General features: G+C 38.3%; 1 protein-coding gene across 4 annotated transcripts; it reads left to right on the top strand.

Annotated features, from left to right (window-relative positions):
- The first annotated feature begins 2533 nt into the window (after window positions 1-2533).
- Window positions 2534-15599, top strand: leng8 (leukocyte receptor cluster (LRC) member 8). Of its 4 annotated transcripts, none has more exons than XM_084090099.1 (17): window positions 2546-2648; window positions 2741-2827; window positions 3309-3413; window positions 3729-3867; window positions 5475-5621; window positions 6278-6352; window positions 6456-6879; window positions 6963-7140; window positions 7348-7518; window positions 7913-8131; window positions 8672-8836; window positions 8937-9231; window positions 9404-9505; window positions 9588-9656; window positions 11042-11171; window positions 11267-11474; window positions 11570-15599. In XM_084090099.1, exons 3-17 carry the CDS (start codon window positions 3397-3399, stop codon window positions 11730-11732), a joined length of 2502 nt encoding a protein of 833 aa, XP_083946225.1. In that variant the 5' UTR covers window positions 2546-2648; window positions 2741-2827; window positions 3309-3396; the 3' UTR covers window positions 11733-15599. The 4 variants fall into 4 exon arrangements, with proteins under 4 accessions (XP_083946223.1, XP_083946224.1, XP_083946225.1 ...); XM_084090100.1 differs by having other exon boundaries at window positions 2549-2630; XM_084090097.1 differs by lacking the exon at window positions 3309-3413 and having other exon boundaries at window positions 2534-2630.
- The last annotated feature ends 521 nt before the right edge of the window (window positions 15600-16120 follow it).

The raw sequence follows: 16120 nt of genomic DNA, 5'->3' as shown, positions 1-16120 counted from the left end.
ATTAACAAATCTCCTGGGGTTGACGGCCTCACGGCTGAATTTTATAAAACCTTTTCTGATCTTATTGCCCCATTTCTTAAAGAAGTTTATATAGAGAGTATAGAAAATCGATGTCTTCCACCTACTTTAACTCAAGGATTAATTACCTTGATTCCAAAACCAAAAAAAGACCCTTTGCTATTAGATAATTGGAGACCAATCTCTCTCTTAAACAATGATTATAAGATATTTGCCTTAGTCTTTGCAAATAGAATCAAATCAGTTATGGACCCCCTTATAGATGAGGCTCAATCTGGCTTCTTAAAGAAAAGACATATTTCAAATAATACAAGATTAGTTCTAGACGTGTTGGACTATTCACATTTAAGTACTGATGATGGATTTATTCTTTTCTTAGATTTCTATAAAGCCTTCGATACGGTGGAGCATGCTTTTATTTTTAGGTCTTTAGAAAAATTTGGCTTTGGAGATTTTTTTTGTAATGCTATACAAACAATGTATAGGAACGCAAACTGTTCTATTAAACTTAAATGTGGTTCATCATCTAGATTTAATTTAAACCGTGGTATAAGGCAAGGTTGTCCCATCTCCCCTTATCTCTTCTTGTTTTGCACTCAGCTTATGAATATTCATATTAAGACAAGCCAATTAAAAGGTATATCTATTGCTGGTAGGGAAATTATAATATCCCAGTTAGCAGACGATACTGCACTGTTCCTAAAAGATCAACATCAAGTCTCAGCAGCTCTCAAAGTAGTAGATGCCTTTTCTAAAGCTTCAGGCCTTTACTTAAACATTAACAAATGTGAACTGTTATCTGTTAAAGACTGTCAATTACAACAAATTGCTAATATCCCAGTAAAGGAGTCTGTGACATATTTGGGGATTGTCATTTCGAAAGACCAAAATTCTAGATGTAAGATAAATTTTGATCCCATTCTCCAGAAAACTAAAGCAAAGCTGAATCACTGGCTTTTGAGGGATTTATCCCTAAAAGGTAGAGTTTTGTTATGTAAAGCTGAGGGACTGTCTAGATTAGTATATACTGCGACTTCACTCGCTGTTTCTAAGGAGATGTGTAAAGCTATTGATACTGCCTTATTTAAATTTCTTTGGAGAAACAAAACTCATTATATTAGGAAGTCTATAATAATGAATAATTATGAATCAGGTGGTTTGAACTTCCTTGATTTCAGCACTTTAAATAATATTTTTAAAATAAATTGGATTAGACATTTCATTCTAAATCCAAACTCCCTTTGGAATTTCATACCCAATTTTGTTTTCTCCAGAGTAGGTAGTCTTGATTTTCTCTTGATTTGCAATTATAAAATTGAGAAAATCCCTCTAAATTTGTCTTCCTTTCACAAACAAATGTTGCTTGCTTGGTCCCTTTTATATAAGCATAATTTTTCACCCCATAGATATTTAATTTGGAACAATTACAATTTATTATTTAAAAATAAAACCTTATTTTTTGAAAGATGGTTTTTAGCAGGTATAATACGAGTAGATCAATTACTAAATCAAGAAGGTATGCTGCTAACTTACTCTGAGTTTCTAAATCTCCATAAAATTCCAGTGACGCCCAGGGAGTTTTCGATTGTCATGGATGCAATTCCCACAGGAGTCTTGGCATTATTTAGAGCTAATAACCAAACCAGAACTGCGCCCCTTTCTTCCTTTAATTTATTTGATACTGAAATTGGAAAAATTTGTTTTGCCCCTGGAGTCGTAAATGTAAATAAAACCATTCGTTCATTTTTTCAAAAAGACATTGTCACCAGGCCAAACTGTATTGCTTACTGGAATAGATTGGTTGGAGGTTTGTTATGGAAGGCCATCTGGACTTTACCAAACAAATATTTATTGGTAAATAAAGTAAAGGAAGTAAGTTTCAAAATCTTACACAGATACTACCCAGTAAATAATTTTCTTGTCAAATTTAAAAAAGATATTGATCTGAATTGTTCTTTTTGCAATACATTGCCTGAAACTTTGTTTCATCTGTTTTGGCATTGCGCTCATGTTAACAAATTTTGGAAAGATTTGTCTAGATTTATAATTGACAACATTGACCCCTCTTTTTCTTTATGTTTAGAAAATGTTATATTTGGTTTTAATAATAGTCCCTCAAATAAAAGGAAAGAGTACTATATTATAAATTTAATTTTAATTTTTGCTAAATTCCATATACATAAATGTAAGTACAGTAAAACCAAACCTTTGTTTTTGGTTCTTGAAAAAGAAATGCAATTGTATACCAAAACTATCTTTCATTCCCACAATAAGAAAGCAATTAAAACTATTTTGGTTTGTGAATCCTTTGATATTTTTATGTAATGTTTAGCCTCCCCCCCTGGCTGTATGTTCTTTTGTTTTGTTTATTTGCTTATTTTTATTTTCTCCATTTTGTATATATTGCAATTTTGACTGTACATTGACATTGTTTTGTTTGAAGTGCAATAAAAAAAAAAAATAAAAAAAAATGAGAGAAGCTGGCAGAATTTCCGGCGTCACCACCATCATCTTCTCCAGCCATTTTGTTAGAGGTGTTGACAGTCAACCATCGAGTTCAACGAAGAAGTTGATATGGGCTCCAGTATATTCCTAATAACAACTGAACCTTGGTTTGTTTAAGGTCTTCGGTAAACCAATATTAAGCAGCTTTTGTACGCTATTATCTACACGACAACCTATATCAAACGTTAGAACTATTACTTTTCTCATATTTGCGTAGAATTTTCGGACGAGCTAGCAGTAGCTAATTCGTTAGCTCTGGCCAAATGGCGGCGAAGTCGGCACAGCAAGCCCCTACATCGAATTGGTAAGATTTCTACACATTACAAATCCTTACCATCATAATATATGTCGTTCGCCACATCATTTTGATTGTTAAACGGATGCTTTTTACAAATGGAAGACATTAGTAAACATGTAGGTAAATGGGTCTAAATATGCGTAGCCTAATATCCGCTTCGCTCTAACTATATAGCGAATTATATTGTTTCACAGTCACTTACGACTTAGTTATTGGTTGAAAATGTCATTCAAAGTTTTAGTTTAAATTATATGTGAAAATGTCCTCCTCATTAGAATTTGACTAGAAATTGTCTAATTTACGTTTGGCCTGTGCATAGTCTTGATTCACATCAGCGCCATTTTTGATTTTTAACGGAAATGAAAGCGAGGCTGTGAGGGATAGACGTAGCTAGGCCTATATCTCTTCGGTGGGTTGTTGTACTGTTATTTAATCTGTGTGTTTGGATTGTTCTGTTGACGAAACACTGCAAAAATATCTTTCCAAGAAATTTCAGTTGACAAAAAAACTCCCGACAGTATGAGCTGTGGAAAAGTTTAAGTGATCTAAGAGCTTTATACAGCTTTTTACAGCGGATGCCTTTGAAAACACGGTAAGTCTATCCCTCACAGCCTCGCTTTCATACCTGTCATGGCGCTGCTCTGAATAAGGTCTATTAGAGGCCCCATTTCTGGCTAGCCATAGTCTTACCTTTATGGCTTTTACCAACACACTTTTGTGGCATTAATAATGTAAGCTAGGCATAGTATGGATAATAACTGTTAACAATGTGCATGACTGAATTGCAGATTTGAAGTGTACACACATTAAAATGTTATGAACTGGTTGTTGTTACAGTCACTTTTTAAATGTACTGGAACCTTCTAGATGGTATAACCTAAAGTTGAACGTACATTGTCTTTCACAGGCCGTATGGTAGTAATTCAGGTGGAGAGGGCCCAGTCCATGAGAACCCGGAATGGGAAAAAGCCCGACAGGCTCTAGCCTCCATTACTAAAAGCCAGAACTCAACCAAGACTTCACCAACCAATCGCACCACCCAACAGGTTAGTTATATCTATATATATATATATTATATATATATATATTATATATATATATATATATATATATATATATATATATTAGGCTTGGCACGATAGTCGGTGTTACACGGTGTTCAGTCGCAACACCGGTTTCATCACTTGCCCACCGCAGCACCGCAAAAAATTTTTTTTAAAGCAATTACGCAGTATCCGTATTTTCTGTCACCAGTTGACTAGCGTTGTATGATCACGCTCAACCATTCAAGCGTGACAAAACAAGAGACCGCGCTGTAAGTCCTGCCTATTACACACGCACGCACACACACACACACACGGAAAAGACGCGCGTCAGTATCGAGTTCTCTTTTCGGCCTTGAACAAAACACAACACACACACAAATTATGCCAAAATGTCCATTTTGTCGAGTGTCCTCATAAGAGCAAATGATTTAAATAATATCATAAATGAATGTAGAGATTTGTGAGAAAATGGGACGCGTGTCAGATGGAGTGTCATTAATGTTAATCAAAGAACAAAGGTAAGAGAGTAAATTACTCACTCAGACCCGGCGCCAGGAGGATTAGTATACCGGTAGCCTAATAATCACGAATACACTCTCTTGTGTGCATGAATTAATCTTTTAACACATCTCCGGCGAACGGCTTCTTCACGCAAAATAAAAACTCTTCATAAAACGCAGTGAAATTCATGTGGCGTTTCCTGATTGAACGAGGTTGTTCGTTAACTTAATTTTATACGTGCAATTCACACGAGCTCTAAACGAATGTGAGACTGCTGCTATTAGTCAAACTTTATTAATGAAACAAAATCAGAGGGAATAGTTTCTTTAATGTATTTTTTATTTTATTTTTTACCGGTTGGCCGGTCACACGGCTTTCATAGTTTTCAGTTAGGCTAGTGCGGAGACCAGGGCCGGGTTTCCCGATAACGATGTATCTTAGCTCTTAAGAGCGTTCTCTATGTGCAAGGTTACGCATTCGTGCTACTTAGAAGTCGCTGTCCATTCGCGAAGTGCTGAAATATAACCTAAATAGAGGACACTGACAACGCGCTGAAAGACAGGACCGAGCAGGTAATATTTAATATGAAACAAAGTCTCAACTTTCAAATTTGGTCAGTCAAACAAAAATAAAATACGCCTACCGTTTTTTGGCTCTTTAATGTGTCGTGACAGATTGCCTCAGTTAAATCCAAAGCCAAATCCACCGAAGTTAATCAATAACTCTTCTGACTGCTTTGTCGCACAAAAATTGTGGAATTTGATTGGTCAGATCGCATGTCAATCAAACTCAATACGAATGATGAATTGACGCCATGTAAAAAAAAAATTACATCACTCCAACACCCCCCCACCCCCACGATGAAACTGGTAATACCGGTGTTGTCATAAGTCGATTAACCGGTGGGAGAATATTATCACCGTCACATCTCTAATATATATATATATATATATATATATATATATATATATATATATATATATATATATATATATACACATGCATACACAAATAGATGTGTTCCCTTTTTTATAGTTGCATAAACTGTGTATGCCCATTTTGTGGTTAAAATGGTTGATTCTGTTCTGTTTTCTATTATTTGTTAGGTTGGACAGTATCAGGCGACTGTTACAGACTCCTCTACAATGCAACAACAGCAGCAGCAGCAGTACTATCAGCAGTGGTATCAACAGAACCAACAACAGTATGCTGGTTACCCATATTCCTATAACTACTACTACCCCATGCCTCCGGTAAATAAATGCACCCCTTCATATTCTTACAGCATGTACCTGTATACAGTCTGTTTGTCAATGCAAAGAATGCAAAAAAAGTGCTGCACGGGGTGTGAATTCCTTATCTCTGTGCCCTTTGGATGTTAGGGATAGTTCAGCTCAAATAATAAAGATGTTCCAAGGCACTCGAATAGTTTTGAAAAAAGTTAAAAAGCCTTTATTTCATCATGGCTTTATCATTTAAAAACTGGTGACAAGTACACACATATTTGCGCCAAGAACGGGTCAAGGTAGACGTTGTTCGCAGGCAGCCAATGAAGACCATAGGTGGGGGTTATGCAAATGTTACCATGTTACGTATGCGGGTCACAGAAGTAAGACTGGAATTCCTGATGACACGTTTAGGTGGTTTAGAGTCGTTTTTTTTTTTTTTTTGGGGGGGGAGACAATAAGTTAATTTATCGTGCACTTTTGACTTAACACCTTTGTAGACCGTTTACATTCACAGACAGCTAAATTACACACTGCATGATGACTGGTAATATTTGAAAAAGCATAATAGAAGCACTTTAACTATAATAAACCTGCCACTTAGCCCAACTTTAAACCATTACAGCTGTTCCTTTTTGTGCAGTTTCCAATATTAGTGTATTTTTTTTTTTTCACTCCTCCAGTATGGAGGATCATATCCTCCAGGACAGTATGGTGTTCCAGGGGGCTACCAGACACCAACTACACCCACTGGACAGGTATAGACTTATATATCATCGTGAGCTTCTGCTGACCAAATGTAGATCAACCAGTTGTGTAAGTTTTAGTAATTCATTAATTCTCCCTCTCTCTCTCTTTCAGACCCCTGCCATGCCTATGGCAGAAGATCAGTCCTCCAGCTATCCCTCCCAGCCCCCTCCTCCTGCAACCCCTCAACCTCCCCCTCAGAGTCCTACATCCACTGACCAGCCCCCACCCCCTCCTCCACCCCCCCCCATACCTCCTCCACCCAATGCCCAGTACCCTCTTCCACCATCCCAGACCCCCTACAGCCCCAATGGTACCCTGCCATACAGCCCTACGGATTCCAACCCCATGATGCGGGGCTACAATCCTGGGCAAATTCGGCCAGGGTACCAGGGTTACCCAGCACCTGCATATCAGCCCCCTCAGCAGCAGGCTCCAGGACAAGGCCCATATGGAGGTGCAGGCATGGTGGATTCCAAGAAGCCTAACATTAGCAATATGAACAAAGGTGGACAGCAGCTGTGGCAGCGCATGAAACGTATGTGTCTCTGTTAGCTTATGTGTGCTAAACATGTCATTTTAAGTATATCCTCCTAATGTTTTTTTTTTTTTTTTCAACAGAGGCTCCTGGAACAGGTGCTGTAAAATTTAACATACAAAAGCGCCCGTACGTCATGTCCAGTCAAAACTTCCCTTCAGCTGAGCAGGCCCCTGGATTGGGATCCCTTAATGCGACAAACCAATCTCCTGGCTCTGGTGTGGCAACATCTACAACTTCAGCTGGATGTTCCCAAACTCGGTAAGCATACCGGCTAATATTTAAAATTAAAAGGCTGGTTGGAACATACTTGTGTCTCAGTTGCAACTGACCACATTTTATAGATTAAACAGATCATTAGAGCTGTGCTAATTTGAATGCATTTTATCCCCCATATAAGCTCAGTAATATTAATTTAATATAAGACATCAATGAAAACAAAAACTTTTTTTGGGGTGGTTCTTGAAGGCCTCAGGACTGGCCACAGGCCATGAAAGAGTATGTACAGCGTTGCTTCACAGCCTGTGAATCTGAAGAGGATAAGGATCGTACAGAAAAAGTACTGAAAGACCTTCTGCAGTCCAGACTACAGGATGGCTCGGCTTATACCATCGATTGGACCAGAGAACCGCTGCCAGAGTGAGTTTCATCAGTGTCTTTTCAAGCTACTTAACTATTGACACTAAACATATGAAATAAATCCTAGTATAAAATGATTTCTTCAGTAATTTCAAATCTAGGTATGATCAAGTTTTTTTTATTAGGTGCCGTTTTGGTCATTCAAGATTTACACTTGGACTGGACTGTTTTTAATGTGAATAGACAACATTTTTATGCAGAGATGTTTTACTGATGTATTTAAATGATCACCTGAAATGTATTTTAGAAATTTTATCTTGTATTAATTGAGTCTTGTCTTGTTTTTTTGTTAAATATAACTTTTGTTATTCACATGGTGTATACTTTTTTTTTAAAATAAATTGGGATTAAAGGACTGCTCCTTTTTTTTTTTTTTTTTTTTTTTTTTTTTCAGCCTGAAGCAAAAGCAGTCTCGCTGGGAGGTGGTTCCTCAACGCTCTCAGGAGAATGCTATTGGGAGAGGTGGAGCCACCCGTGGCAGGGCGGGGGCCAGGTTGGGTAACTACAGAAATGTCTTTTCTCAAAGAAGCCCCTCCTCCAGCTCGTCCCACTCCTCATCACGATCCCCATCCCCTCACAACCGACACAGGGACAGGAGTAGACATCACTGCAGGTAATGCGCAGGGTTGCAAAGTTCCTTAATCTAATACTAACACTTAAAAAAAAAATGTTTTGCAGTTTACCTGTGTTGATTTACCAGCAAAATACCGGAACGAGACAAGGATTCATTAACTGCAGTATTATACCATTTTATAAGGCTGCATGATATATTTCATACCCATTTAAAAATCATAATATAGCATAGTGCTATTGTGATATTAAAAAGTCTTCTATTCAATTAAATAAGTATATGTGCTGCAGGAGTAAAACGCAACGCTTTATTTACATGCGTGCATGTCACATAAAATGTTGACATATTACATTGTGTTTTTACAGTGTTGTGTAATATAACCATATGATTAGTCTACTTGCATTTGATACTTAGGTCTATTTTATTACAACAAAAATGATCAGATTAATCATCAAAATAATAGACCAATTACTTGATTACCAAAATAATCATTAGTGACAGCCCTACTTTAAATCATCACTTGAAGTATGATAGAAATTGGAGATCAGTAGAATTTGAATGGTGACTGTCTTCCTTCTGCAGTGATTCTGGCTCCCAGTCAGATAGCAGCATGTCAAGTGATCCTCGCCTCCCGTTGTCCCGGCGGCAACAGAAAGGTGGCCGAGGCCGTGGGGCAGAAAGGGAGCGAGGCAGAGGTGGTGTGGGAGAAAGAGGTAGAGGAAGAGGCAAAGCAAACAGAGGGCGGAGGTGAGATATCATTGTACACCAAAATTGAATGCCATTAACAAGTTTTTAACTTTAGGGAATTACTAGTAGCCTCATTACCTTTTCCTCTGACTTCTATCAGGAATATGGAAGACCTAACGAGTGGAATTGGTAAAAAGCGGAAAGGTGGTAATGCAGGCCTTGACTTTCATGACCCGAATCGTGAAGCAAAGAAGCAGAGCCGTGCAGCACGTTTCCACACTAAATTACGCACTGAGCCCCTGGTGTTAAACATCAATGTTTTTGACCTCCCCAATGGCACCCAGGAGGGGCTGAGTTGGGATGAATGCCCCATAGTCGGCACCTGCCAGGACATCACCAAAATCTACCTGCGCCTCACATGTGCTCCTGACCCTGCAACCGTCAGACCTGTACCTGTGAGTGTTTCTCAAAGTGTTGCTTTTCTTCAGGGATCCGTTTAATGATTATAGTTCTGTGGTTAACACTGGATTCTGTGTGTCTTATTCATTGGTTGTACTCAAAAGTGGGCTGTAGTTGGTAAATAAGCAGTTTCATTGAAGATTTGTTTTGAATATTTTCTTGTTTCAGGTGTTGCGAAAGTCCCTGATTGCGGTGAAAACTCATTGGAAAACCAATCAGGATTATTTGTATGCATGTGAACAAATGAAGTCAATACGACAAGATCTCACTGTGAGTTACGCTTACTAGTACTAATTACCTGCCTTACCATTTTCTCATGTAGTGTCTTATCTTGAAATCTTTTGTCATTCAGGTTCAAGGTGTGCGTACAGACTTCACCGTGGAGGTATATGAGACTCATGCTCGCATCGCTCTGGAAAAGGTATGTGATGTAAAGTCAGCTCTGATTAAAAGGCACTTTTATTCTTTTTGGACTAAACGCTAGGGGTGTGACGAGATCTCGTGTTACGAGATCTCGCGAGATTAAAACGCGACGAGATTTCTCGTCGAGGTGAAACTTTGTCTCGTGAGTAAAAAAAAAAAAAAAAAAAAAAAAAAACTTTGTCTCATGAGTTGTTGTGATGTAAGCGTGATGGAGCGTGAGGGTGAAATTTGTATTGAAGATGCCCCTGCCACTTTTAAATCATTTGTGTGCCGGGCCAATCACACACACACTCCGCACACACACACACTCACTGTCCCTCGCTCACTCACTCACTCGCGCGCACACACACACACGCTCACTCGCGCGCGCACACACGCACACTCACTGTAACCGCACTCTCACTCACTCTCGCTCACACTCAACCCGTCGTGGAGGACCGTTAAAATTAAACATGCTAGTCTTTCTGTCGTGATGTCGTGAAGCATCACAGACGCGTTGTCGCCCACTATGACACACTATACGAAATGAAACAATCGAATCTTGCGTCCCGACGCCGTTGTCCTTTACGAGTCTCCACGAAACGGATCGTGCCAAAATCGCGCTAAAATAGTGTAATCTGAACCAGGCAGGTAATAAACATTTGACCTATCACGCAAAGAACCTATTAAAGCACTAATACATGGGAACAGTATAGCTTAAAGTCATATCGACATCGCAATATTAAACAATGTTATCGCACATCGCAGCTTTTCCTCATATCATGCAGCCCTGCCCAAAGGTCTCAACTGCTGCCAGAAATCGTCGACATGCTTATATTCTTGAAAAAGAACATGACCATATCTTAGGCTTATCTTAGTTAATTTATCTCTTTTTCATGCTTGAAGAAAAAAATTGTTTCTGTTTGAACTTGTAGTTTTGAGAGAGCAGTTTGATTATGGATACACACTTACTGTTTGCACTTAAAGTGTTATTTCAGTTATTTATATTTATTTTATTTATACTGTTTTATTTTTTTATGTTCCATTTGTGGAAAGGAGTTAGATTTCTCATGTGAAATCGTACAGGGAGAAGTAGAGTTTATAGCAAAACATTTTGCAGTGTTTGCATGTCCTTTACTGCATAGAATTCATTAAAATAGAAGTAAAATAACATTCAGTACAAGTTGATTTCAAAATGCACATAAATTGTTTTGCAGTTTGTGATTTTCAGTTGAATAAAAGACTATTTTCCATTCATATATTTCATCATTGAGGATTTCTTAAAAATTGTGTAAAAATCTCGTCTTGTCTCGTTCTCGTGAACCCAATCTCGTGTCTCGTCTCGTCTCGTGGAGTAAGCGTCTCGTCACACCCCTACTAAACGCACATTTCAACTGTTATCAGGGTGACCATGAGGAGTTCAACCAGTGCCAGACCCAGCTGAAAGCGCTGTATAAAGACTGCCCATCGGACAACATTGGAGAATTCACTTCCTACAGGATTATCTACTTCATCTTTACTAAGAACTCTGGAGGTATAAATTGCCTTTTCTGATTAATCTCTAGTTTAAGGTTTTAATCTCACTATTTTGCACTCCAATTTTTATTGCCCTTGCTATGTTTATCATAGACTTGACCACCGAGCTTGTGTACCTGACCCCTGAGCTCCGTGCTGATCCATGTGTAGCTCATGCACTTGAGCTCCGTACTGCCTGGGCTCTTGGAAACTTCCACCGGTTCTTCAAACTCTATCGGAAAGCTCCACGTATGGCTGCTTATCTAATAGACAAGTTTGTGGAGCGTGAAAGACATCTAGCACTGAGGGCCATTTTTAAAACGTGAGTACAGATGCCAGGGAGATTGATTAAAAAATTATGCTACTGATTATTTGAAGTCTAAAGTTTTCCGTCTTGTTTTCCCTTCTCTGCTGCAGGTTCAGGCCCTTTGTGCCGGTGGAGTATGTGCAGTCCAGCTTGGCCTTCCTAGATTTAGACTCATGTTTAGCATTTCTAACAGGGCTTGGGGTTACATTCACCCCCTCTGACCCAAGCAAAATAGACTGTAAAGTCAGCTCAGCCTGTCTTACAACCTCGTAGTTTGGGGGAAGGGGTTGGGGGTGACCAGAGGATTTACACTCATAGAGCTTATAAAGACTGTAGATAAGGGACCAGATATCTGCATAATAGACACACATTCAGAGTCTAGAGCTGATCATATATACGAGATATATCTCAGATTTTTTTAACTCTTGTAGAGTGATGAACATTCTGACAGATGGACAGTTGACATCCATATACAGAGACTTAGGTGCCATTTCAAGACCCAGTTTAGCCTATTCACACAGCCCATTTAGTGAAGTATCAGGCAACCAAATACTTGCAGATCATCCCTTACGCCAATAGAAAAATGAAACGCAGGGCAAAGATCTAATGGGGTCAGGTCAGCTGGTCATGTCAGATCCCACGTCATAGAGCTCAAAAAGCATTTTCAAGCTAACAGTGTTGTGTTCTCATGTTTCTTTCCTCTCAAGCAAACAGCCACAAAGCTCAAGACCTGATATCATCACAGTTAATGCTGAATATAACGTGAGCCAGTTCCCACCAACAGCATACCAGCTCAAGTCTGTGTGAAGGCAATGGATCCTTCTCCAAGATTTTTGTCATCTTTAATGGACTTTAAAGCCAAGTGCAAGTGCAATCCTTCAAGCACGAAGAGGATGGTTTGTATGCCCTATCTTTCTCTTTGCCTGAGATGTCTTCAGTAAGTCAGTGGTGGAGGCACTCCATTAGATCTCCTTCCTCACTTCATCTCTAGGATCCGAATGCTGATAGCCTATAATATTTGGACTGAGTTATAACAAGATCACCTTCAGAAATGCAAATTAGGCCATATTTTCGTACCATCACCAGTTCTGCCCCCACTTCCCACACAGTTTCCTCTTCCACACATGGCGTTCAACACTCAAGAAGCTGGGCCTCATTAGTCATAGATACCATCCTAATCGTTCCTCGACACCCAGGAAGCACAGCTCAGAGACTCAAAATCTTTCACTTTCACCCCAGCTGTGATCGGAATAGGCCCAACCGTTTTAAAGTCATCCAGGTCCACCTAGGGGATTCATTGACCACTAAGTTTGATCTCCAGCCACTGAAGAGCCAAGTCCCCTCAAGCACCACCCAGCATAAAAGGTCCACCCAACACGCAGTCAGCCTGACCAAGTTCATTAATTCAGAAGGAAAAGCAAGATCAGTTTTCCCTCACAGCAAGATGGCGGTTGTATCCTGTCTTCTCTCCACTGGCCACCTCATTCCTGCAAGGGCATCCACTGTCCTGCTGTGGTTTGGCAACACATGGGTTTGTATGGCTCCTTATTAAGCTTCGGCCACATCTACTGGTAATGGCTGGTAAGAAGGACTTGATGTTTTGAAAAAGCGTGGTGGATCTTCATTCAGCTTGGGTTGAGGTGTTACCACTGTTGAACCACATGCTTGGCTTGATGTCTTTTAACCCTGCTGGCAGGTTGTGAATTTGTCATATCTCATTTTGAAACGGGCCTAATACTGAACCCTGTTGCACCCTTTATCTGCAAGATTGGCACCAAAAGATCTGTACGAAAAAAAAAAAATCAAATATATCTGCATCATTTTACATGGATATTACTGTGGTGCAGTTGTAAATCTCAGAGATTCATATGGCATCATGGTCTTAATCTAGCCAATTGAAACATGAACGCGTTATAGTAAAAAAAAAAAAAAGTTGTACCAATTCAGTTTTACAAAGTTCATCCAATGCTCCTTGATCTCTAATGGACTGCTTTAAAATGGTTTCATTGGAGTCGTAACCCAAACATCACTTTCACTGCAAATGAGTGAGGAGCTTTTTAGCATTTTTGCTGTTGAAGTAATCGGATTTATTAAATGTGATTAACATTCATCCAGCATGGATAAGTCTTGGGTCTGAAATATGTGTGCTTTAGCAAGATGTGCTCAAGGCCACTACGAGCAGAAAGCATCCCTAACATCTCGTCTGTAAAATATGTACATATGTTTTCATGCAAATAATGTGCAAAGTGAAATTTATTTTTCTCTTATAGTACTTTGGTTGTTTAGTTTATTTTTGTTTGTACAATGGTAAGTGTCATTTTGATTTATACAGTAATTTTGCTGGCAGTTTTTAAAGTTGAAATATAATGGGTGGTAAGCATGTGCACACTGATATGAGGTTTAGTTAAAATAAGTGAAGTTTCCCATTAAAATATTCTCAAATTTCTTGCTCCCCTAGACACAAATTAAATCCCATGTTATTAAGTAAATCTCTTACAATCCACACTTGTGAAGGAGTCTGGGATTCATGAATTGACAATATGATGCCAAATTTTTCCCCTGTTGATAATTATTTAATATTCCCAGGTAGTTAATTGACTTTGAGGTCAAATTAGTACTGAAGACTGCAGTATATTGAAGTTTGGTTAATGTTTTTCTTTTCTTTAAGTTCATTTTGACTACCTAGGGCATCATTCTGTTTGGATGTTTGTATTTGGTTGTACATTGTAAATGAATCATTTGCTGCTGGTTGCCACACTGACTTTGCTCTCCTCTCCCTCTCAACCTTCAACCCCTCCCACCCCTTGTTCTCCTCTCTCCTCCTGCACTCCTTTATTACCAAATTCTCTCTCTTCTTGCAGTCATGCACAATCGGAGCAAAGCAAGAGATGAAAAGATGAGGGCAAAGCTAATCCAGAGGCACACTGGAAAATGGCCATTGAGACACCCAGACATCAGCCAATTGATTCTTCATTGTGCCTGTTGGTGTCTGATGCATTTGTCATTCTAATGAGAGCTTGCTTTCAATTTGCAATGGTTTTCTTTTCTTTTCTCTTTTTATGCCAATATCAAAATCCAAAAACACCTTGTCAGTCTAAAGTTGATGTATGGATTGTATTTCAGGATTGGCTCCATATAGTGTTTGGTAGAATTGCTGCTGTATGTTCAGGTGTGTCTTTTGTCTATTCTTAACATTGCTTCTTTTTTTTTTTTTCTTTTTTTTTTTCCTAACTATATTTTTAGTGTTGTTTACTGATTTAGTTTTTCTTTTATATTTTTCTTTTGCAGTTCTTTACTGACATTTTGTTTGTGTTGTGTTTGTGGACTGAACATGTTTCTGATGTTTAATATAAGCTGTAGAATTGCATACCGCACATGCCTGGACATACAGATAGTTATAGACATTTTATACCCTTATGTAAACTTTAGATATCCAAGCAACAGGTCCGAGAAATCCTTAGTTAATGTCCTCAGGTCTTTAAAGTTCACTGCAGTTTCTAATGATAATGGTTATTGACTGCCCATAATGAATATTACTTACGGATTGTCCAAAGCAATGTTAATCTCAATTGATGCCACTTTTTGTTTTTTTCCATGAAATGTATTTTTAGCCCTTGCTGTTGTAGTTGTGTAATATTTTCACAGCAGTATTACTAACTGTCTCATCCCTCTCTTCAGATGTTGCCTGTCCTCTACTTAAAACATTGAGTTTCTTTAACCTCTTTCCTCTGCATCAGATCTTTGCTTTTCTTTTAGTTCATATCGTTTGTTTTACTTAAATTTGCCTCTGTAAGTGTTCGCTTACATTTTCAACTTTATCCATTGACTTTTTGCCTCGTCTCATCTTTATTTTTTTCCAGCCATCTGTTATTCTTTCTGCATGTTCTTCTGTCTCCCTCCTCTTTCCTCTGTATTGTGTACTATAATGCAATGTTGCGATTGGTTTATATTTGGTCAGTGCTTGGCAGTAAGTATTTCGACAGGACTGTGCTCGTGTCTGTTTCTTCTTTTACAGCTCCACCTCTCAAAGCCCTAATGTCTCTGCCCTGAAAGAAAATACTGCCATTTGTAGATGCTGATCTGTACATTATGTACATACTTTATCTTGTGAGAAAAAATAAAGAAAAATAAAGAATCTGATGTACTGATTGTGATTTAGTGTAGTGGAAACTATTAGAATTGTCTTTTAAATGTGAAGTTACAGAGGTTCCCATGTATAGTGTTCTCCTTCCTGCTTTGCTTTTTTCTTTTCTTTTACTTGAAGTTTGATGTATGAGAGTGATTTATACAATACTGGTACACTATATTAAAATAGTTTAGGTTCAGCAAGTTTTTTTTTTTTTTTTTAAAGAATTTAATACTTTAAATCCGCAAGGATACATTCAATTGATCAAAAGTGATAGCAAGTACTTCTGCATTGTTGTGGGAAATTTCTGTTTCAAATAAATGCTGTTCTTTTGAGCTCAAAATCTGAAAAAGGTACCAAAGTTTCCACAAAAATAGAGCATCACAATGATTTTCTTGAGCAGCAAATTCACATTAGTTATTTCTGAAGGATCATTTGACAGACTGGAGTAAATGATGCTGAAGATTTAACTTTGCCATCACAAGGGTAAATTACATTTTAAACTATAATAAATACAGAAGTTATTTTAATATTT

Source organism: Abramis brama, assembly GCF_963993115.1.
Source record: "Abramis brama genome assembly, chromosome: 17".
NCBI lineage: Eukaryota > Metazoa > Chordata > Actinopteri > Cypriniformes > Leuciscidae > Abramis > Abramis brama.
This window is presented reverse-complemented; position numbering and strand designations above follow the sequence as displayed.